Source organism: Myotis daubentonii, chromosome 8 (assembly GCF_963259705.1).
Source record: "Myotis daubentonii chromosome 8, mMyoDau2.1, whole genome shotgun sequence".
NCBI classification, from domain to species: domain Eukaryota; kingdom Metazoa; phylum Chordata; class Mammalia; order Chiroptera; family Vespertilionidae; genus Myotis; species Myotis daubentonii.
In genome coordinates this window covers 85,407,438-85,429,566 of record NC_081847.1, presented here as the reverse complement: position 1 = coordinate 85,429,566, position 22,129 = coordinate 85,407,438, and the positions used below count along the sequence as shown (strand labels likewise).

Sequence of the window (22,129 nt, the reverse complement as noted above, 5' to 3'; positions counted from 1 at the left end):
AGCAGGAGAATGAAGACGCGGGCGTCAAGAAAATAAGGGCCCGAAGTCACCGGGGCTGTGACAATGTTTAGCTCAGGGGTTCAAGGGGGGAAAGTAGGAAATGTAGTTTAGGGATAAGTTCTCGAACAATGTTTCTGTAAATTTAAATGTGGATTCTGTAAATAATGCTCTCCAGGTGCTTAAGGGAAGAAAGCTTTAAAAAAATTTCTGATTCTCAATACTTTATTCAAAAACCCTGCATGGAGTTATGAAGGGGGCACTCCTGGGTCCCCAGAAGTAACAATTTAAGATGGGTGGGGGGTGGGAGGAAAGTTTGAGCCTAGCTGTGCCCTTCAACTTTGCCAAATGCAGCCTTGAAGTCGACCTCTCCCGTTCAACTCTGCCAAATGCAGCCTTGAAGTACTAGCCCTTGCATTTTAAATGTTTCTGTGTTTGTCAGTGTCCCTACCAGGACGCTAAGGCAGGGGCTTCTGTCCTTGTGGCATTCCCCCTACCCCCAGGGCAGGCCCTCAGGAAGTGATAGGAAGGGATAAGTGCTTATCGGTATGTCTTCACTGTGCGGAGGCCTGTGGTCCCTGCCCTGGGGTTGGTTGTCTGCACAGGACTGGCTCGTCCGGGACTCTTGTCACTCAGGGAATGAACGCAACCCGGAGGATGGCCTCTGACCCCATCTTCAGGGCACAGGAGTCAGACAGACATCTCGGGGCTGACTGGTGGCATGCCTTTTTCACTTGATATTTGCGTAAACTAGGACTGCGCTCATCTGAGAAGGACCCCATCCACCCTCCCATCGGCCAGGGGCTGACACCGTCTTAGCTCCTTGTGTCAGACTCCCAGATAAAACGACGGAGCCGAGCAAAGACCTGAGATTCTCACATCAGCAGAAGAGGTTAACGTCTCTGAGCTTCTGCTGGCCCTGGTCCTACCTGTGCTTTTTTCTGGCTGCACTTGTCGGCCTACTGAGTGCCCAGCACCCACCAGGGACAGAAAGCAGCTTGAGCTGTCCTAACGCAAAGCCATTTCTGATGGCAGTAGGCACCAGGGCCCTTCACCGAGGGCCCACGTTTTCATTGCGAGCCGGTACTTCCCAGTCGCATGTTAAGCCCAGACTTCCTTCTGTTTCAGGCCTAGACATGCATCTAACTGTTGGCATCTCTGTTTTTATGTACCACTGTGTCCTCCTGTCCCTCTGTGTCCCCTAGTCAGGAAATAGCACATCTTTCATTCAGTCACCTGTCTGGACTCCTCCCCATTCACCGGCCTTGTCAGGCTGAGGTGAGGGTGGAAGACACGGAGGTGGCTGTCCCGAGTATGAGTGTAAGGGCTGTGACCTTGTCTGTCCCCTCCTGTCTGTCCCTCCTGTCCTCTGTGTCTGGCGTGGAACTAGGTTCATATAAAAATAAACCTTTGTTAACAAACAAACAAAGAAATATGTAACACATTCATGTAGTTGAAAGTTTGGTATTAGCCACATGAAAAAAGTAAAATGAAACAGGTGAAATTAATTTTAATATTTCATTTAACCCAATATATCCCTAATGTTATAATTTCATGAACATAAGGATTTATAATGAAGTATGTTTTATTCTTTTTAATCTTTGAAATCTGGTGTGTACTTTGTATTTCAGCACATCTCAATTAGAACTGGCCACAGTTCACACTACATGTGGCCAGCAGGAAGCATCTTGGACAGCATAGTTCCAGAGATGGCTAAAGCAATTAGTGTTCTTCCACAGGTTCTCTAAAATGTTCTTGTGTCAGATGCTCTAAATGCTTATGGATTCTTCCTTTTTAAAAGTATGCCTCCTCAGTGATAGTATTTTTCTCTTCTTTATTTTTATATATTCTCTAGGAGGTGGGGATTTTTCAGGGAGCCATGGAAGAGTTGCCTATTTGGAGGATTTGTTGTGCCATGTGTATTAGCAGAAAAGAACAGGAAACTTTTAAACCAGCCCCCAGACTCTAAAGCTAGTTCCTGTTCTTCCTGTAGCTCCGATTCCTGGAATATTAAACTCCTTGGAAGCCTCAATTTGCTTATCTGTATTCCTTCCTTCCCTTGATTTCATACCTATTAGGAAGGATGGGTAGTAGGGACTCCAGGGAGGGGAGGAGAGGAAGGAAGGAAAGCAGCTCTTCTGTGGCTACTTTAAAAATTCCCATCTTGCCCTGGCCAGTTTGACTCAGTGGATAGAGCGTCGGCCTGCAGACCAAAGGGTCCTGTTCGGGGCTTGTGCAAGAGGCAACCATTCGATATGTTTCTCTCACATTGATGTTTCTGTCTTTCCCTCTCTCTTCCACTCTCCCTGAAAATCAATTGAAAAATATCCTCAGGTGAGGATTAACAAATAAACAAACAACAACAAAAAATTCCCATTTCCTGAAAATAATAGTATTTTTCTAAATAAGTGTATCCCATGTACTCCCCTTACAGATGGGCAGAGGGGGCCCCTGTCTTTTGCTCTATACTTTGGTGTGCCTTTATCAAATTTTTCCAAGCCTCCAATCCTACCATTCCTCCCTGCGTCAGTGCTTGAAAGGCAGGGTGCCCTGAGCTCTTATCTTTTAGGAATGTCATATGAAGAATTATAGTAAATTTCCTAATTATATTGAAAATAGAAGCTTCATTTTATTGCGCTGATTTTATTGTTCACTACTATCTATATATATAAAACCCTAAGCAACTGGTTGACCGGTCGCTGTGACATGCACTGACCACTAGGGGGCAGACACTCAACGCATGAGCTGACCGATGGGTGCCAGACCCCGGGCTCACAGCTGGCGAGCACAGCTGCGTCAGTGCAAGCCTCTCCCACCTCCACTGGGCAGCAGGACCGGGATGAGCAGGCTCCTCCCTGGCCGCCTGCTGTCTCTTGCACTACTACATCCCCCGAGGGGTCCCGGATTGCAAGAGGGCACAGGCCAGGCTGAGGGACCCCACCGGGCCTCTAGTATATCATATTTTCCTTCTAAATTATTTTTCTCTTCTTTCATATATTTCTTTAACTAGTGTGTACATATTTAGGGTTATAATTATTAATTATCTTTCTTCTTCTATCTTTCCAGTACTGATTTGAAGCTCTTGGAGGAGGCAACTATTTCAGTCTGCAGGTCTTTAGGTAAGGTGGAGAAATGAGCATGTGTGTGTGTATATATGTGCATATATATGTATATGTATGTGTGTGTGGGTACTTGAAATTTTCTATTATAAATTTTGATAGTGTAATATGAATTGAATTAATGATGTTTTCTTGATGATGATGATAATAATAATAATAATTCTATTCATGGTGCTCATGGATGCTACTAGAATGTGCCATTCAGTATTAGCAGTAAAACACATGCTTGGTTAATTTGCAGTGGTGGTAATAGACTCTGCTAAGCACGTGTTTTATTGCTAATGACTGGATGGGACTTTAAAGGTATCATTCTATTCTCTTTCTGCTTGTTTATTTTTGTTGTGATAAAAGTTGTCAATGTCATTGTTTTTCCTTTGAAAATAATGGAATTTTTTTCTTGGGATGTTCTAAAGTTTTTCTCCTTGTCCTTTGGTTTTTAGCATTTTAGAATGATGTGCTGAGGAGTGGTTTTCTTTTTTTGCTGCTTGAGGTTTGTAGAGCTTCTTAAATCTGTTGGTTGATATCTTTCATCAGTTTTGGAAAATTCTCAGCCATTATTGGTTTATACACTGTTTCTATCCTATTCTGTTTCTCCTCTCCTCGGGGACTTCTGTTATACCGTTTTAACATTTTCAGTATGTCTCATATGTCTGCTAAGGCTTTTTTTTTTTTTTGGTATAGATTAATGTTTTTCCATCATTTTTGGCAGGTTTGTTGCCATTATTTTTGTTGGGCTTTTTATGTTCATTTTCCCCCCTCTCTGACCTTTAAGAGTATATTTTCTTTTAACCTGTCTTTTGTTTACTAATCTTGTCTTCTATTGTATGTCATCTGCTATTAAATCGATCTACTGAGATGTTTAAAATAAAAATTTAATTTTAGAATAGCTTAAGATTTACAGAAAAGTTACAGAGCTATAGAGTTCCCATATAACTCTCATCAGTTTCCCTTATTGTTAACATCTTATCACAATCAGAAAATCACCACTGATACAGTACTATTAACTAACTCAATACTTTATTCAGATTTCACTATTTTTCTCTTACTGTCCTTTTTCTTTTCCAGGATCTCATTCAGGATACCACAGTACATTTAGTCATCATGTCTCCTTAGTCTTCTCTGGTCTGCAGTGGTTTTTTTGATTTTTCTTACTTAGAGTTTTGAGGAGTACTAGTAGGGTACTTTTCCGAATGTCCCTCGATTTGAGTTTGTTTGATGTTTTTCTCATGGTTACACTGGGGTGATGGGTCTGTAGGAGGAAGACCACAGAGGTGAAGTGCTGTTCTCAACACATCATATTAGGAGTAAGTGCTATCACATGAGCTTATCTCTGATGATACTGACCTTGATTACTTGGTCAGGGTTGTGTTTGTCATTACTTCATTGTAAAGTAGTGGTTCTCAACCTTGGCTGCACATTAGAATCACCTGGGAATCTTTTTAAAATCCTGGTTTCTGGGGCCTCATCATTAGTAACAAAGAAACAGAATTTCCGGAGGATGAGGCCCAGAAACCAGGATTTTAAAAAGATTCCCAGGTGATTCTAATGTGCAGCCAAGGTTGAGAACCACTGTGCTAGGAGACCCTTTGAGAGCCAGGTCAGTTGTTTTATGTGAGTAGCTGGGGGAGGGTGTGTGTTTTTCTTATGAAGAGGAAGGAGTTAGCTGTCCCCCTCTTCTCCTCTTTACTCCAGTCCTTTGGTATGTAAATAAAAGCTCTTCAGGAGCCAGATACACTCTCTCCCTGCCTTGGCTTTTTAGACCTAGCGGTGTTTCCAAGTTCTGGGACCTCAAGTCTCTTTGAAATGTGGATACTTAGGAAGATGATACTGGAGTCTCTCCTACTCCTTTGGAGCCAGCTTAGGCGCTTATCTTGTGATGTAACTGCTTGGCTTTCTGTGAGATAAGGAAGTTTTAAACACATGGCTATAGTTCTAATCCTGATGGTATGTGAAATGATTCTGGGAGAAGTAAAAGCAGACATTCTCTCACTTCATAGCATGTATGTTTTGCTGACCCAGGAGACGAAGGCTTTTTTACAGGAACACTGAGAAATACAGGGAGGTTTTATTTCCCACAACTTTTTCAGATATTTTCTTCTGTCCTTCCATTCCTTCTGGGTCTCCTATTACTATTTCTGAGTTTTCCTTATCTAGGGTATGGCCGTTAGTCAGGGATGTCAATGGAAAGTCCTAGGCCAGGGGTGGGCAACCTTTTTGTGAGTGCGTGCCAAAACCAGCAAAATCTGACTCAAAATTCTTCTGCGTGCCAACCCTAATTTTTTGAGATCATGTTACACCTACTTGATATCTCTTAAGGTGTACATATGTGAAGAACCTTGAAGAAAAAATTCATTCGAGCGACAAAAAACACAGTATATAATGATGAAAAATACATTTATTTTTTAATGTATACATGTACACTGATAGTCTGACAGAAAACTTTATGACTCTGATATTATCAGTGGGACTTTTGCTGCTGCATCACTGATGACAGAGATTTTACATCAGGTTTATATTTCATGACCTTCAGAGATATGCACGAGCTACTACTTTCATCCGTCAGGCTACTCCTATTACGAGACTTAACAAAATTCATCACTGAGAACAAAGATTCACAAGCATATGTGGATGAAACCAAAAGACTGGTCGGATCTAGGAAGGCAGGGAGAGTTAAGGCAGAGGCATAGAAATTGCTCTTCCCTTCTCTTGTCAATCCATGTCTATGGTCTTTAAGATAACTTGTTATGTAAAATTATTTATCTAAGATGCACCTACACTGAATTTATCTGAAAAATAAAAAAGTCGATATTAAGAAAAAAATTGTAAATGGAAGATTATAAGAGAGGGTTTTTCGTGCCAGCAAAAGTTACTGGCGTGCCATGTTTGGCACGCGTGCCAGGGGTTGCCCACCCCTGTCCTAGGCAGTAACCAAGTTCCTCTGATTGGGCAGGAGTTAACTTTAAATTCTGTCTCCTCAGCACCAGGCAGCTGCTGATGTGTTTATGTTGTTTCAGCTCTCATTTGCCTGTTTCCAATGGGTTCCTTGGATTCTTTTTCCTTTAGAGTGCAGGAGTAGGTCAAGCATGACAGACAACTTCCTTGTACACAAACTTCTTTACTGTCATGTCCCTCAAAACTCTGTAGGAGTTCATCTGCTCTTTTGTGGCATCTAGTATTAACCTGAGAGGAAGTCTGAGACCTAAATTTCTTTTTGTTCCTTTGTTCATAAGACTTTTCCCCCTATAACCATTATGATTAAATGTTCCTCATTATACTTTTTCTTTATGTTTTTCCCTGTAATTTGATCAGGTCTTTTTATTGGTTTATTAACAAGCATTTTTGTGAGCTTTTTCAATTCTGAAGTTTTCTGTAGTTATGGCTTTGATTTTACTTGTTTTAGTTTCTTCTCCTCCAACTTGGCATTGTCACCTGTGAGGTTCAGGTTGGATCTCTGTTCTTTGCCTTCTGCATCATCTTTTTCTTCATCTCTGTTCTTTTCTTGTAATTCCTCTTTTATATCTTTGGTTCAATGTTTATACATTACAGTTCTTGTCTTTTAAGATTCTAATGTATCTTTTAGTTGTTGTTGCATTTTTAATAGTTGTTGTTGCATTTTTAATCAATCTAGTTTTCCTAATATGTCAGTGCGCTCTTTTCATTATACTAATTTTTCCCAGGTGCTTTCTGTTCCTTTTAAAAATAGACGGTTCATTTTCCTATTTTCCACTAATGATGGTTGTGTACCAAAGTTCTTTTTGCCAGTTCTGATTCAGCTCTTCTGCTGAGGTTTCAGCATATCCTGTTCCTTATTTTGTTGTTACTATTGTTTTCTTCGTAGTCATTAAACCAGCAAATATTTATTGAGCACCTATAATATTATAGCTGGGTGACTGACTGCAATAAAGACCCACCCAGGTCCCTGACCTCATGAATCTGTCTTAACGGGGAAGCCAGACCATAAATAAATACATATATTTTATATAATGATGACTCTTCAGAAAAATAAAGCAGGGAGAAGGCAGAGAGTGAGAAGGGACGGCGCTTGCTGGCGCTTGCTGCCAGAGCGTATGTTTATTAACCCTGTTCCTGTGTGGCTTCTCGAGGTGCTTGCTGAATCTGTTGTTTTACCTTGAAGGTAGGCTGGTGCTGTGTTCTAGCCTGACTTCTAGAACATGTTGTACATGTTTGATTGGTTTAACTGAGACTTTCCGTTGCCTCCACTCCTTGGTTTTGGAGTGTGAGCGAATCCTCAAATCCTCAAATCGAACAGCTGGATCAACATTTTTTTCCTACCTCTTCCCTCCAACACAGTTGTTTTGTGTTTGGCTTGTTTCCTGTTATTTTCTGGGAGTTGTAACCTCTGAATCTGTATAGAAAGTTATCATGTTGAAGGAGTCACATAACTTTTCTGATTGGGGTCGACAGTAAGAAGGAGACTTGTTCCTCAAAAGTACTTTCAGGCAGTTAGGCTTGCTAATGATTACCAAATACATTTGAAGTCAGGTTTATATAGTTTGTAGTTAGTGGAATTATTTCCTGTTTTTTGGAAGAAGAACTGTATCCTGATTCAGCATTTTTGTGAGCTTGTATCATTTATTCTCATGGGCATTTTATTTTTAATTATTTTACACTCATCCAAAGGTGGAGAGAATAATATAATGAACTCCCATATACTCATCTTCCAGTTTCAGTCATTTTCATGGCCAATCATGTTTCATTTGTACCTCACTCATTTATTGAAGTATGACGTATGTACAGAAAAGTGCACAGACAACAAACATATCCTCATGTAATTAATTTGACAAATCTCAGACATCATATCATTCATCTATCTTCACATATTAATTTGATACAAACCTCAGACATCATATCATTTCATCCAGAAATATTTTAGTATGTATCTCATAATAAGGATTTTTTTCAAAGAAAATAAATACCGTAATTTTATTAAAAAACAATTTTTTAAAAAATATATGTTATTGATTTTTTTACAGAGAGGAAGGGAGAAGGATAGAGAGTTAGAAACATCGATGAGAGAGAAACATCGATCAGCTGCCTCCTGCACACTCCCTACTGGGTATGTGCCCGCAACCAAGGTACATGCCCTTGACCAGAATTGAACCTGGGACCCTTGAGTCCGTAGGCTGATGCTCTATCCACTGAGCCAAACCAGTCAGGGCTAAAAAACAATTTTTAACATCATAAAATATTGATTGAGTGTTCAAATTTCTAATTGTCTGTCTGAATCTGGAGCAATATAAAGTCCTCACATTATTATTGGTTGATATATTTTTACGATTCTTCTCATAAGTAGTTTCTTCCTGCATTTGTCTCCTTTTTCCTCTCTCAATTTATTAAAGAAAGTGGGTGGGGATGTGAAGTACAGCATAGGGAATATAGTCAATAATATTGTAATAACTATAAGCTTGGGTGAGTGACTTGTGTCAGCTACTAAATTTATTGGTGGGACCATCTTGTAAGTTATATAAATGTCTAACCACTATACTCTACACCTGAAACTAATATAATATTGAATGTGAACTGTAATCCTATATAATAAAGGCCTAATATGCAAATAGACCAAACAGCAGGACAGCTGGCAGAACGACTGGTTGCTATAACGTGCACTTACCACTAGGGGCAGACGCTCAATGCAGGAGCTGCTCCCTGGTGGTCAGTGTGCTCCCACAGGGGGAGCGCCACTCAGCCAGAAGCCAGGTTCATGGCTGGCGAGCTTAGCCAGAAGCCAGGTTCATTAGCAAGCCTCGCCCACCTCTGTGGCAGCCCTAAGAAGCAGCAAGCCGAGCAGTGAGCAGGTGGGCTGTAAGGAGCAAGGGGTCCCGGACTGCGAGAGGGATGTCTGCCTGCCGGCTTAGGCCAGCTTCCCATGGGGAGTGGGCCTAAGCCGGCAGGCGGACATCCCCTGAGGGATCCCAGACTGCAAGAGGGCGCAGGCCAGGCTGAGGGGACCCCCCCCCCCAGTGCACGAATTTTGTGCACCGGGCCTCCAGTTAAAAAAATAAAAAGTAATTTTAAAAAAGAAAGTGGGTCGTAGATTTTCCTACAATGTAGATTTTGTTGGTTGAAATGTTAATATGTTTCTGTCCTCTGTGTTTCCTCTATATTGGTTATTGGGTCTTGTGGCTCATGGGTATTTTAGTGAGATATTGGGAAAGGTTATTTCAGGGCCTGGAAGGAAGTTCAACCTCTCACTCCAGGTGGAAATCCTCTTTATTATACCCTTATGTGAGTGTTACCCAGACTTTGGTTGAACTCCTGTAGCGATGGAGAATTCCCTTCTTTATACAAAAGGTCAAGTTAGTTAATATATTTTTACAAGTTTAAGCTCCAGAGTCAGATAAGTTATTGTGCTTAAGTACTATGATCCTAGTTTCACAGGTGAGGAAACTGTGGTGTGGGGAGGTTAAGTAAGTTGCCAAGTGTCACACAGCTAATCAGGGGGGAGCTGGGGTTTGAACCTGGTCAGATCTGTAGTCTAGTTCCATTATGCTTTTCTGCCTTCCTGTCAGATGTCCCTATTCCTACCCTGGTTCCTGAAGCTCATTCAACTTTAACATAGCGTTTGATTTTTACCAACTAGGTTTGATCCTGTTAAAGTCCATTGAGGTATTTTGGAATATTACACCTGTTGTTGAAACATCACTGAGTGTACTTAACTTTTATTAATTTATTGCCCCGTTTGCATCTTGCCCAGAAGAGTACTGTGGAAACTTAACCATCTTAGAATGTCAGCTTTATTAAGACAAGGAGCCCAACCAGCATGGCGCAGTGGTTGAGCGTCGCCCTAGGAACCAGGAAGCCACTGTTTGATTTCCGGTCAGGGCACATAGAGGTCATGGTCTGATTCCTGGTTGGGGCACATGCCTGGGTTGCAGGCTCGATCCCCAGTGTGGGGCGTGCAGGAGGCAGCCAATCAATGATTCTCTCTCATCATTGATGTTTCTATCTCTCTCTCCCTCTTCCTTCCTCTCTGAAATCAATAAAATAAAAAAAATACAGGGAATTCTGTTTATAAGTATTTTCTTAGACCTGAAACAGTGCTGAGTACATATAAGGAGCTCAATAAATACATGCCAAATGATTGAAAAAGGTACATAGTTTTTATTACATCAGTCTAGTAGTTTGGTTGTTCTTTCCAATAGACAGGTTTGCTTTTTAATAGCTGGCTATTTATAAATTAAAACAATTATAAAGTAATTCAGTAATAAAGGGGCTGTTGAATAAACAAGATTGTAAAGTTGGGATTCTGAATTATATCAGCTTCAACTTTCGTTTCAGTATTTTGTTTTGGTTTACAATAGCTAGATAATATTAATTTACACAAAGGTGCAATTGCAAACAGTAACTTTTTTTTAAAAAAAGAACAAAACACAGTTTATCCTGAAATCTTATGATATTCTTTCATTAAACGAAACCTAACGATTGAAGATAGTTAATTTGTGTTTCAAAGAGAAACTGTAAAAATATCTAATGCCTAATATCTAATCATGCACCTATTCTTGATTATGAAAGCTGGGGCAAACCTGCCCTAATTTACAGCACACAGAGTGGGGGTTCTCCACCAGCAGCAGGAAGGCTGTTAGCGATGCAGAGTCTCAGGTCACACTTGATATGGGCAGAGTCAGAATTTAAACTTTAAATGTGATTTAAATGTACATTAACCTTTGAAAAGCACTGTCAACTTTAAATCTCAGGGTGGACCTGAGGTTCTGCACTTCCAACAGCTCCCAGACAATGCTGTTGCCACTGGTCCATGAGCCACGTGTGGAACAGCAAGGTCCTGCAACTTCTGTCCTAGTGAGAAAGTCACACAGTTACATGCATTGACTCTCAGGCTGTGGCAAGACCATAAACCTGGTAGGCAGACCGAGTTAACTTGCCAGTTATGGGTACAGAGCAGGTAGGCTGGAATGGTGTGCTTATTTCCATGTACATTTTAAAAAGTATGTATGTGCAGACCTGGATAAAAAATTCTGGAGAACTACATTTTTATATCTTTGACACAGAAGTTTAGATATTGTGCATAGAAATGGCAGCAAACGCATAATTCTCAGATCTGCATCAAAATGAATTCTCCTGGCAGCACAAGCCAATGTGTGTGTTTGCATTTCTGGTTTTCAAAATAGTTAAAAATGTATTTCAAAAGTGAAAAAAATACCCCAGAACTCTGGAATCTCACAGTTTGAAAACTATTGGTAAAGTGAAAAGACTGGGCATTTGTCACTAACATATTGTTGACTTTGGGCCCAACATATAGCCTTTCTGGATTTCTTTTTCTTCCATCAGTAAAAGTAAAGGTTCTGACTAAATAGTCTCTCCCTTAAGATGAATTCTTTAAAAAAATGTTTTTATTGATTTCAGAAAGGAAGAGCGAGGTAAAGATAGATAGAAACATCAATGACAAGAGGGAATCATTGATCGGCTGCCTCCTGCATGCCCCACACTGGATATCGAGCCCGCAAACCAGGCATGTGCCCTGACTGGGAATTGAACCACGGCCTCCTGGTTCGTAGGTCGACACTCAACCACTGAGCCATGAAGGCCAGGCTAAGATGAATTCTGAGAAACAGAATCCATAGAGTGGATGTATATATATAGAGTGTCCCCCCAAAATGTATGCACACATTTTGAATAATGATAAAGGCAGGGTTTATTAAAATACATTTCATTTTAAAATAGAGCTGTCAGCTGAAATATGTATACAGTAGAGGCCCGGTGCATGACATTCGTGCACTCGGGGTAGGGGGAGGGTCCCTTAGCCCGGCCTGTGCCCTTTAGCAGTCTGGGAGTCCTTGGGGGATGTCCAACTGACAGCTTAGGCTTAAGCTGTAGTTGGAGACCCTTAGTGCTGCCGCGGAGGAGGGAGAGGCTCCCGCCACCGCTGCTGTGATCTCCAGCCATCAGCCTGGCTTGTGGCAGAGCGGTGCTCCCCCTGTGGGAGCACACTGATCACCAGGGGGCAGCTCCTGCGTTGGGCATCTGCCCCCTGGTGGTCAGTGCGTGTCATAGTGACTGGTCGTTCCACCGTTTGGTGGATTTGTATATTACCCTTTTATTACATAGGATTTTTTGAGACACCTGGTACAGTGGGGCCTTGACTTACGAGTGTCCCGACTAACAAGTTTTTCGAGATATGAGCAGTCTCTCGGCTGATTTTTTGCTTTGAGTTGCGAGCTAAAATTCGGGTAATGAGCCAGATTCAGATACCCCACGGCTAGTTGGTGCAGCGAACATCACAGTGAACGCCACAACATCAGCCCAGCATCGCGTGTCTCACTCGTTCACTTTATGATTTGACATACAAGTAATTTGAGTTACGAGCTCTGTCACGGAACAAATTAAACTCGTGAGTCAAGGCCCCACTGTATATATAAAATGAGATTTATTATAAGAAATTGACTCACACGACTATGAAGGCTGAGCAGTCCCGTGATCTGGTGTGCATGCTGGAGGACCCAGGAAAGTTAATGGTATAAATTCCAGTCCAAGTCCAAAGGCCTGAGAACTAGGAGAGCCAATGTTGCGAGTCCCATTAAAGCACAGAAGATGATCAGTGTTTCAGCTCAACAGTCAGGCAGATAGAAAGAATTCAGCCTTCCTCTGACTTTTTTCTGTGGGCCATCCATGGAGACGAGATCTGCTTTACTCAGTCTACCAATTCAAATGCAGAGTCCCTCTCCCCGACACACTGGGAATAATGTTAACTGGATACCTGGGTATCCAGTGGCCCAGTGAAGTTGACACACCAAATTAATCATAGCCTATGTCTTGCTCTGCAGCCTGATAGAACTTTAGAGTTTCATTAAGTCCAATTCTTTGATTACAGGGACTGGTTTGGCATAGTGTAGGGCCAAGGATTTGAGCCAGTAGATAACTATGTGTCCTTGAGCAAGCAAGAACCTACAGGGGGTGCTCTGTGAAATGGAAGTCATATTCGTGCTTATGCCATGTGTAGTTTTGAGGATTATAGTAGGTAATGCATGTAAAGCACTAAGTGTATTGTTCAATATATATTAGCTGTTATTTCTTTTCCAGATGAGAAAACTGAGGTGGAGAAGTAAATAATTTGCCTGAGGTTCAATATTCCCTTATTATAGACTTGGATCTAGAAGCCAGATCTTCTCATTCCCAATAGAATCTTCTCTCAACCCTAGGCTGGCTTTGCTGAAATACTCACCTTTTAAACTTGAAAAAAATTCTTTTAATAAATTCTTTAAAATTTTGCTTGGTCAGATAGCGCCCCGCTGGCCACATTATGTGTCTTTATGTGTCTTCGTTTTCATAAGAATAATTTGTGATTATCTGAATAGTTTTATCTTTATGGTTTATTATATTCTATAGACTGGGGATATGGATGATCAGGTTTTGAGCTTTTTAAGCATCTGTTTTTCTAAAGAGAATGATGTGTATATGTAAATTGTGTATGCATATTAACTTGCATGTTTTCTTTACAATTTTGGATTCTCAGATCAGATGGCTATTTTCTCCTGCTGTTTCTAGCACTTCTATTTTGTACATCACTTTTTGTTCAGAAAGAATTACAACCAAGCAGCAATTTCTTTCATTCCTTATTGACAATAGATTGGTCCATGAGCAACTTCAGTTTGACATTTGATTTTATAAGTGTTATGATACACTCACTTTGCTTTTAGTTCTTAATTTTAACTTTTTAAAATCTTTCTTTCTCTTGCAGTTGAAAACAATCCTCGAACAGGAAACCTTGGTGCACTGATTAAGGTCTTCCTTTCTAGAACCAAAGAACTAAAACTTTCAGCAGAATGTCGGAAGTAAGCTATCTGATTAGTTATGTTCTTTTCATATTTAACAAGGAGTATTTTTCATCTATTAGAAATTGATTATGGTCTTTTAAAAGCTATTAAAGGAATTGTACTTACTATTAAAGGAAAAAAGTACAAGAGAGGTTTTAATTTGCTGTTCAAGTCACTGGGGGGAGATGATACATTTTGGAATCTGCTTTCAGCATTTTAGATAATCTTTAGAAATATATTATTTAAGTAGATTAATAGTGATGTGATTATTACTAAAAAGGGCATTATTCCCCATTATTACTGCTGGACATATGACTTAATTTGAGTATTATTTCATTCCACATCTGTTTCCTTAATTTCTTTCATTAGATGAAAGAAGATTCAGATTAGGTATTATAGTTCTATATTAGATGCAATGGAAAGCTAACCTTTTATGTGCTCAAGCATTTTTTAACACTATTTTTTTCTGTTTAGCTCTTCTTATATATATATATGTATATGTATATATACACATACACACATATATATATTTAAATTGATTTCACAAAGGAAGGAAGAGGGAGGGAGAGATAGAAACATCAATGATGAGAGAGAATCATTCATCGGCTGCCTCCTGCAAGTCCCCCACTGGGGATCGAGCCCACAAACAGGACATGTGCCCTTGACTGCAATTGAACCCAGGACGCTTCGGTTCGTAGGCCGATGCTCTGAGGCAAACAGGCCAGGGCATCTGGTTAGCTCTTAAAAGATTGTTCATTGCCCAGCTCCCAAGCAAATTATATTGAATCTAACAAAAGTTTTTCTTGTGAGTTCACAGTTATTAATACAAACAGCAAATATTGTACTGTGATTACTGGTGATACTCAATTTAAAAATTTGGTTGTGTATTTGCATATATTTTCCTTATGGTACTATGTATTTTTAATTATTTTAGCTTTCTTTTCTTTGAATTGCCTGTGTGTGGGACAGCTATAAAGTTAAAAACAAAGAGCAGTCATGCCCTAGCTGGTTTGGCTCAGTGGATAGAGCATCGGACTGTGGACTGAAGGGTCCCAGGTTCGATTCTGGTCAAGGGCACATGCCTGGGTTGCGGGCTTGGTCCTCAGTTTGGGGTGTGCAGGAGGCAGCCAGTCAATGATTCTCTCTCATCATTGATGTTTCTGTCTCTCTCTCCCTCTCCCTTCCTTTCTGAAATTAATAAAAATATATTTTAAAAAAAGAGCAGTCATGCCTAAAGGATAATATTTTTATTATGTTCACTTACTATGTAAAATACATAGAATGAACTATGAAGTAAACTGTAATAGATTTCACTGCTTCAATGTCATAAATCATGAGCCATTAAAAGATATGGACATGATTCTAATATTACAAATACAGTGGGCAAAACGATTGATCAATCATGAAGAAATCATTGACTAGAAATAAACTGATTGTGCTCATGATTAAATATTGATTCTTATGTGACCTTGGTCTCTTTTCTAGTCACATCTTCATTTGGCAGACAAACAATGCTTTGTTTATTATTTGCTATTTGCTGAAAGTGTTCATCTGTGAGATGTCAGAAGAGGAATTACAACTTCATTTTACTTATGAAGAAAAATCTGGCAGTTACAGTAAGTATTGCCTTTGAAGATGTTTTGGTAATCACATGTGTAGCAACATATAAGCACAAAATTTGAGGAATAAAATTAAAATTTTGAAAATTCCATTGTTCCTCTCATAATTTTTATTTTTAAATAACCTGACACTGTCACTCTTTCTTCCCCTCTATTAATTTAAAAGAACCAAGACTCTCATTGTTTTTTTCCTTGTTTTAGAATAAGGCAGCCAGTAAGATTGAGACTTTTATTTATTTTGATCTCATGGATATGAAACATAAAAATAAAAATCACAGATATTTCTTTCAGAAAACAGATGTCAGTTTAAGTACTATTACTAGGGCAATGCATTATTGAGACAACCAATCAGAAGCTTTTGTAAGTATTAAAGGTTACTTTCATAGATACAACAACAGTCTCTGAGTCTGGATGTCTTTGGGATTATTTGATCAGAAATAACATTTTCAAGGACAGTTTTATGATGCTGATGTATGTCATCTTTTTCTGCAGATACAGGAAAAGGTTACTATTTTCTCTTGATATTGCTGACAGATTTCTTTTTTTGCCTGTAGTTTTTAAGATCAGCTGCTTGCATTTCCTTCCTTAGCATTAAAAGTAACAACCTGGAAAGTAAAAGGGGAGAATGGCATTGTTAACAAATGAAATATGGGGAATGCAGTGTTTTGCATCTAACCTTCATGCTATCTCCTCTCTTTCTGAGGCCAATGGCAGTGTTGGTCTTGCATTTCTGGGGTTTATTTTTAAAAACACACTGTTGCCGAAACCAGTTTGGCTCAGTGGATAGAGCGTCGGCCTGTGGACTGAAAGGTCCCAGGTTCGATTCCGGTCAAGGGCATGGGCCTGGGTTGCGGGCATATCCCCAGTGGGAGATGTGCAGGAGGCAGCTGATCGATGTTTCGCTCTCATCGATGTTTCTAACTCTCTATCTCTCTTCCTTCCTCTCTGTAAAAAATCAATAAAATATATTTTAAAAAAAAACAACAAAAAAACACACTGTTGCCTGCATTAGGTGTTCTTGCTTACCTAGAGCTTTTACATTGATTTTGAGTTTTAAGACATGAATATGTTTAATTTCCTACTTTGATGATCACCCTTCCAAGTTTGTTAACTATATACTACGAGAGGCCCGGTGCACGAATTCCTGCATGGGTGGGGCCCCTCGGGGTGGCCTGCGGAGATTGGGCCCAGCTTGCGCCCTCAACCTTGCAGCCCCAGCTCGCACCCCCAGTCTCACAATCCTGTAGCCCCGCCTGGCATCCTGCCTTGGCCTGGAGCTGCCCACTCACCTGCTCCACCATCCTGCTGTGGTCCTGCTCTCATCCGGTCCCATTGGGGCCAGCAACACCTCCACTGCTGCCTGCTGCCAGCGTTGCATTGCCAACGCCCGCCATGTTCTGCGCCGCCTCCTAGTGGTCAGCGCATGTCTTAGCGAGCTGTCGAACTCCCGGTTGAACGACCACCCGAGGGGACAATTTGCATATTAGGCTTTTATTATATAGAATGTTTAAAAAATTAGAGCTTTTAATCGAATTGTGGCTTGCTAGTTTTGTTAGTTTTGTTAATGCTAGGCATTGTCTTTGTGGGACCAACAGTGCCAAAACATAGTTCTCTTTGGGAGCTGCAAACCTTTGCGGGAAGTGTTAGCAGTAAGAGTGGAATGAATGTTTATCCCCAGAGGGCCTAAGAAGATAGTCCAACCAGCACCTATAACCTTAACACTTGTTTGCATTATGTCATAAAATTGTGTATATTTTATACTTTTATTTAACCACAATATCACTTATCCTATATAATAAAAGCCTAATTTGCAAATCAACCGAATGGCAGAACTACCGGTTGCTATGATGCATACTGACCACCAGAGGGCAGGCACTCAATGCAGGAGCTGCCCCCAGCCCACAGGCCCCGACCAGCGGCGACGGGGGACGGGACCAGCGAGCAGGCAGTGCCAGGCCAGCCAAGGCAGGGTGCCAGCGGGGGCCCCCTGTTCGCCCCGCCAGTTGCCCCGCAGAGGGAGGTGACCAGTGGTGGCAGTGGGGGGCAGGCCGGCGAGCAGGTGGTGCCAGGCCAGCCAAGGCGGGTGTCAGTGAGGTGCCCTTGATCTCCCTGCTGGTCGCCCCACAGATCAGCCCCAATCACCGGCCAGGCCTAGGGACCCTACCCATGCATGAATTTTGTGCACCTGGCCTCTAGTGTATATATATAAAAGCCTAAGCGACTGTTACAAATGGTTGACTGAACTACTGGTCACTATGACATGCACTGACCACCAGGGGGCAGATGCTCTAAGCAGGTGGTCAGTGCACTCCCACAGCAACCTCCTGCAGCTGGCTAACCTCCCGCGGTTCCTTGCCCTGATTGGCCCCGATTGCTGGCCAGGCCGAGGGACCCCACCCGTGCACGAATTCGGGCCTCTAATATAAAATTATTTTTCATTACGTAACATTGAGTAAATTGATGCATTTGAGAGATGCACTGTGTTTGTTTTGGGGCCAAATGCCTTCCTGGAGTACCCTCTCTGTACTTGCACTCCTTGCTCATCTTCAAGTTGGAGAAGCATGTGTCTACCTTAGGCCACAGTCTGGGTGGCCTAAGGTAGACACAGTGTAAAAATGACACTTTTCCAGCCATGGCCACATTGTCAAAATGGTTGTGTCATTGAAAGAGCCATCTGTGAGGTCTGATGATTGGTGATTCTGTCTGTGCTGACAGACTGTCTTCTCTTAGACAGTTAGCAATTCAGACTTTTACTAGTATGCATGCTCTTTTAATTTTGTTCTTTTTAATTACAGTTGAGTTTTCTGTTGGTCCACCAGTCAAGTCCAGTAAATATCTTTTTAAGGTTGAAGGCCTGCTGTTTTTGACATATGTAATTATTTTCATCTTAGCCTTACATGTTGTTAGTTTGAGACTTCTTTTCACATAATAAAGTCTTTTTTTTAAATATATTTTTTATTGATTAAGATATTACATGTGTCCTTATCCCCACGTTACCCTCTACCTCCCCCCCCCCCCCCGCTCATGCCCTCACCCCCCCGTTGTCCGTGTCCATTGGTTAGGCCTATATGCTTGTATATAAGTCCTTTGGTTGATCTTTCCCCCTTACCCCCACCCTCCCCTACCTTCCCTCCAAGGCCCGACAGTCCAATCAATGCCTCTCCGTCTCTGGATCAGTCCTTGTTCATCAGTTTATGTTGTTCATTATATTCCACAAATGAGTGAGATCATGTGGTATTTATCCGCTCTCCAGTTCCATCCATGCTGTGACAAATGGTAAGAGTTCCTTTTTCTTCTTCCTCTTCTTAAAGAATACCTTTGAGCATTTCATATAATGCTGGTTTGGTGGTGATGAACTCCTTTAGCTTTTTCTTATCTGTGAAGCTCTTTATCTGACCTTCTATGCTGAATGATAGCTTTGCTGGATAAAGTAATCTTGGTTGTAGGTTCTTGGCATTCATCACTTTGAATATTTCTTGCCACTCTCTTCTGGCTTGCATGGTTTCTGCTGAGAAATCAGCTGACAGTCGTATGGGTACTCCCTTGTAGGTAACTGACTGTCTTTCTCTTGCTGCTTTTAAGATTCTCTCTTTGTCTTTTGCTCTTGGCATTTTAATTATGATGTGTCTTGGTGTGGTCCTCTTTGGGTTCCTTTTGTTTGGGGTTCTCTGTGCTTCCTGGACTTGTAAGTCTATTTCTTTGACTAGGTAGGGGAAGTTTTCTGTCATTATTTCTTCAAATAGGTTTTCAATATCTTGCCCTCTCTCTTCTTCTGGTACCCCTATAATTCTGATGTTGGTACGCTTGAAGTTGTCCCAGAGGCTCCTTACACAATCTTCATATTTTTAGAATCTTTTTTCTTTTTTCTTTTTCGGTTGGGTCTTTTTTGTTTCTTCGTATTTCAAATCTTTGACTTGATTCTTGGGATCCTCTTGTCTGCTGTTGGATCTCTGTATGTTATTCTTTATTTCAGTCAGTGTATGCTTAATTTCTAGTTGGTCCTTTTTCATATCCTCGAGAGTCTCACTAGATTTCTTGAGGGTCTCACTAAATTTATCGGCGGTTTCCATAAAATTCTTGAAAAACCTTATAAACGTGGCCTTGAACTCTATATCCAGTCGTTTGCTTTCCTCCATTTCTGTCATTTGTGACCTGTTTCTTTGTCTCCGCATTTTTTATGCTTCCCTGTGTTGGTAGAGTGGTTTTGTGTGCTAGGTGTCCCGTAGGGCCCAGTGGCTCAGCCTCCCCAGTTACCTGAGGTGGACACTCTTGGTGTACCCCCTTGTGGGCTTTTTGCACAGTCTTATTGTAGTTACGCCTTGATTGTTGTAGGATCACTGGGAGGAATTGACCTCCAGGCCAATTGGCAGTGAGAATCAGCTGTGTCTGCAGTGGGAGAACTTCTGTGCTGAAGACACCCTTCTGGGGCAAGACTTGCTTCAGTGGGGTTTTGGTGCTCACTGAGTCTGCACCCTGAGTGTGTCCCTTATGGATCTGAGGAGTTGTAATCCGGATGGTCCCTCTCTGACAACTGGGTACACTGGCTCTTGGATCTAAGGAGGTGCTAATTTAGCCTCTGCCTGAGGTTACCGGGCAGGAGCTAAGAAGAGAACTGCAGATTCCCCTTCCTTTTTTTTTTGGAGTTTGGAGGTACCCTGATGAGGCCCAGCTGTGAAGCAGTGCAATCCGCTGTGGGGCCTTGGGTCTTCTCTTGGAAGTTCTGGGTCTATCTGGCCCAGCTGCAGTTAGGTAATTTTCAGGTTGCAAAGGGCCGGGGCATTCATATGCAACAGCCTCTGCCGCAGCCTGGGTGGGGCAGGGTCTCAGGGAATCAAAGGGTGGAGCAAGCAGCTATGGTGGATTCTCAGCCCTGCCCTAAGGGGCTGCGCGTCTCAGTGTCCTGGTAATTGCTGCAAGCACCTCTGAGGGAAAGCCGACCTCAAGTTCCGAGTTCTGCCCGCTGCCAGACAGTCCAGTTTCTCCCCGTATGAGTCCTGGGTCCCCAGAGACTTCCCAGAACCGGAGTTCAGAGCAGTCGGGAGCTTGTGACTCCTTCCGATTCAAAAAGACTGCCGCGTCCTCAGGTGCCAGCCCCTTTCTGCGCGCGCGCGAGCCTCTGTACCTCTGCACTTTACTTCCGCAGCTCCTCTGGCTCTCAGTGTGCTTTTCTTTCCTTCTAGTTGTAGAATTTCCACTCAGCCAGCCTTCCTGTAGTTCTGTATGATGTCCGTTTTGTCTTTATGTTGTTTTTTTTGAAGTTGTTGTGGGAGGCAGCAATTTCCTGGTGTTTATGCCACCATGTTAGTGGGCCATAATAAAGTCTTTTTATATTTTTTGCCAATGTCTTTTTACAGTTTATGGAAGTGTGATGCAGTTAAATGATTGCACAGATACTGTTGAGTTGGAAAATATGGAACCTTACTATGCAGTAGCTGAAAACATCCATTTATCAGTGAATATCTGAATTAGGTGTATGAAGAACTGTTTAGGGATAGATAATATACAGTAGTACAGGTTGTTTGAAGGGTGAAATGACAGAAGTAGAGAAACATCTGCAAACAATTGAGCAGAGTTGAGAATAAACAACTATTCTCAACTGAGAGACTGAAGATAGAAGCCAAAAAAAAAGGGCGGGGAGGAGATAAGGTGAAAGGAAGGTTCAAAGAGGAGGCCAATGGGGTCAGTAGCACAGGGAGAGCACAGGTTTGCATTGCGAGAGCTTACTGAGGGGAAGACAGGCAGGTCGTTTGCTGAGAGCTGGGAGAGCAGGGTATGTGGGCCTGAGAAGCGTAGTTACCTATTAGCACAGCTTTGTGGAGAGAAGAGAGACTAGGGACTTGTCACGTCTGGAGAAAAGGCTTGCTTAACTACCTTTCCTTGGCATAAAAGAGTTCCCTATAAATTTATTTCAAAAAATTATTTATTTTGTGGGGCTTGCTCTCAAGCATAGTGAATTCAACATACTTTTTATTTTTGCTTTCTCCTGAAACCCCAATAAAATCAGTAAGGGACTTACAAAAAGCCATGTACTCATTACTTGGTTTAAGAGAGGGAAGGGGGATACAATGTGAATAACATTTTGCAAGTTGAACTTAACTGATCAGTGAAAACTGAAAGCTAAATGCCTTCGGGGTTGGAGAACTCTAGAAAAAAGCCAGTTCCTGCCTCAGAACCCCGGAAAAGCTTAGGAGCTGGAAGTGCCAGGTGTGTTCAAAGGCAGACAATGTTATTTTTAGAAAAGAGGAAGTCCATTTGCTTATCTTTAATTTATGATGAATATTTACAGGCATATTTGAATTTGCTATTTAGAAGTTTAAATATGATTTTTAATATAGAATAGCAATTCCAATATTAGCTTCACAATGGTTTTCTGAATATATTTATAGTAAATGTAATCTAGCCATGTGTCTTCCATTATTGCTCTAAATTTTTCAGGCAGACTACCAGGTATTCACCTGTTTTTGGAGTATAGCTTTGTTATTTCTTTTTTTTTAATTAAATCTTTATTGTTCAGATTATTACAGTTGTTCCTCCCCCCCCCATAGCTCCCCTCCACCCGGTTCCCACCCCATCCTCTGCCCTTACCCCTCCTCCCCCCACTGTC

At 41.4% G+C, this 22,129-nt stretch overlaps 1 protein-coding gene across 10 annotated transcripts in view; it reads left to right on the top strand.

Annotated features, from left to right (window-relative positions):
• The window catches only part of DYM (dymeclin), a 259,645-nt gene that overhangs the window by 38,249 nt on the left and 199,267 nt on the right, over positions 1-22,129 (top strand). For 6 of the 10 annotated variants that reach the window (XM_059707262.1, XM_059707261.1, XM_059707265.1 and 3 more), the window contains 3 exons: positions 3,064-3,116; positions 13,831-13,924; positions 15,392-15,522. In XM_059707262.1, the coding sequence (XP_059563245.1) occupies positions 3,064-3,116; positions 13,831-13,924; positions 15,392-15,522 (278 nt within the window). Of the gene's footprint in view, positions 1-3,063; positions 3,117-13,830; positions 13,925-15,391; positions 15,523-22,129 lie in introns of those variants that run through there. The other 4 variants (XM_059707264.1, XM_059707270.1, XM_059707263.1 and 1 more) reach the window with 3 other exon arrangements.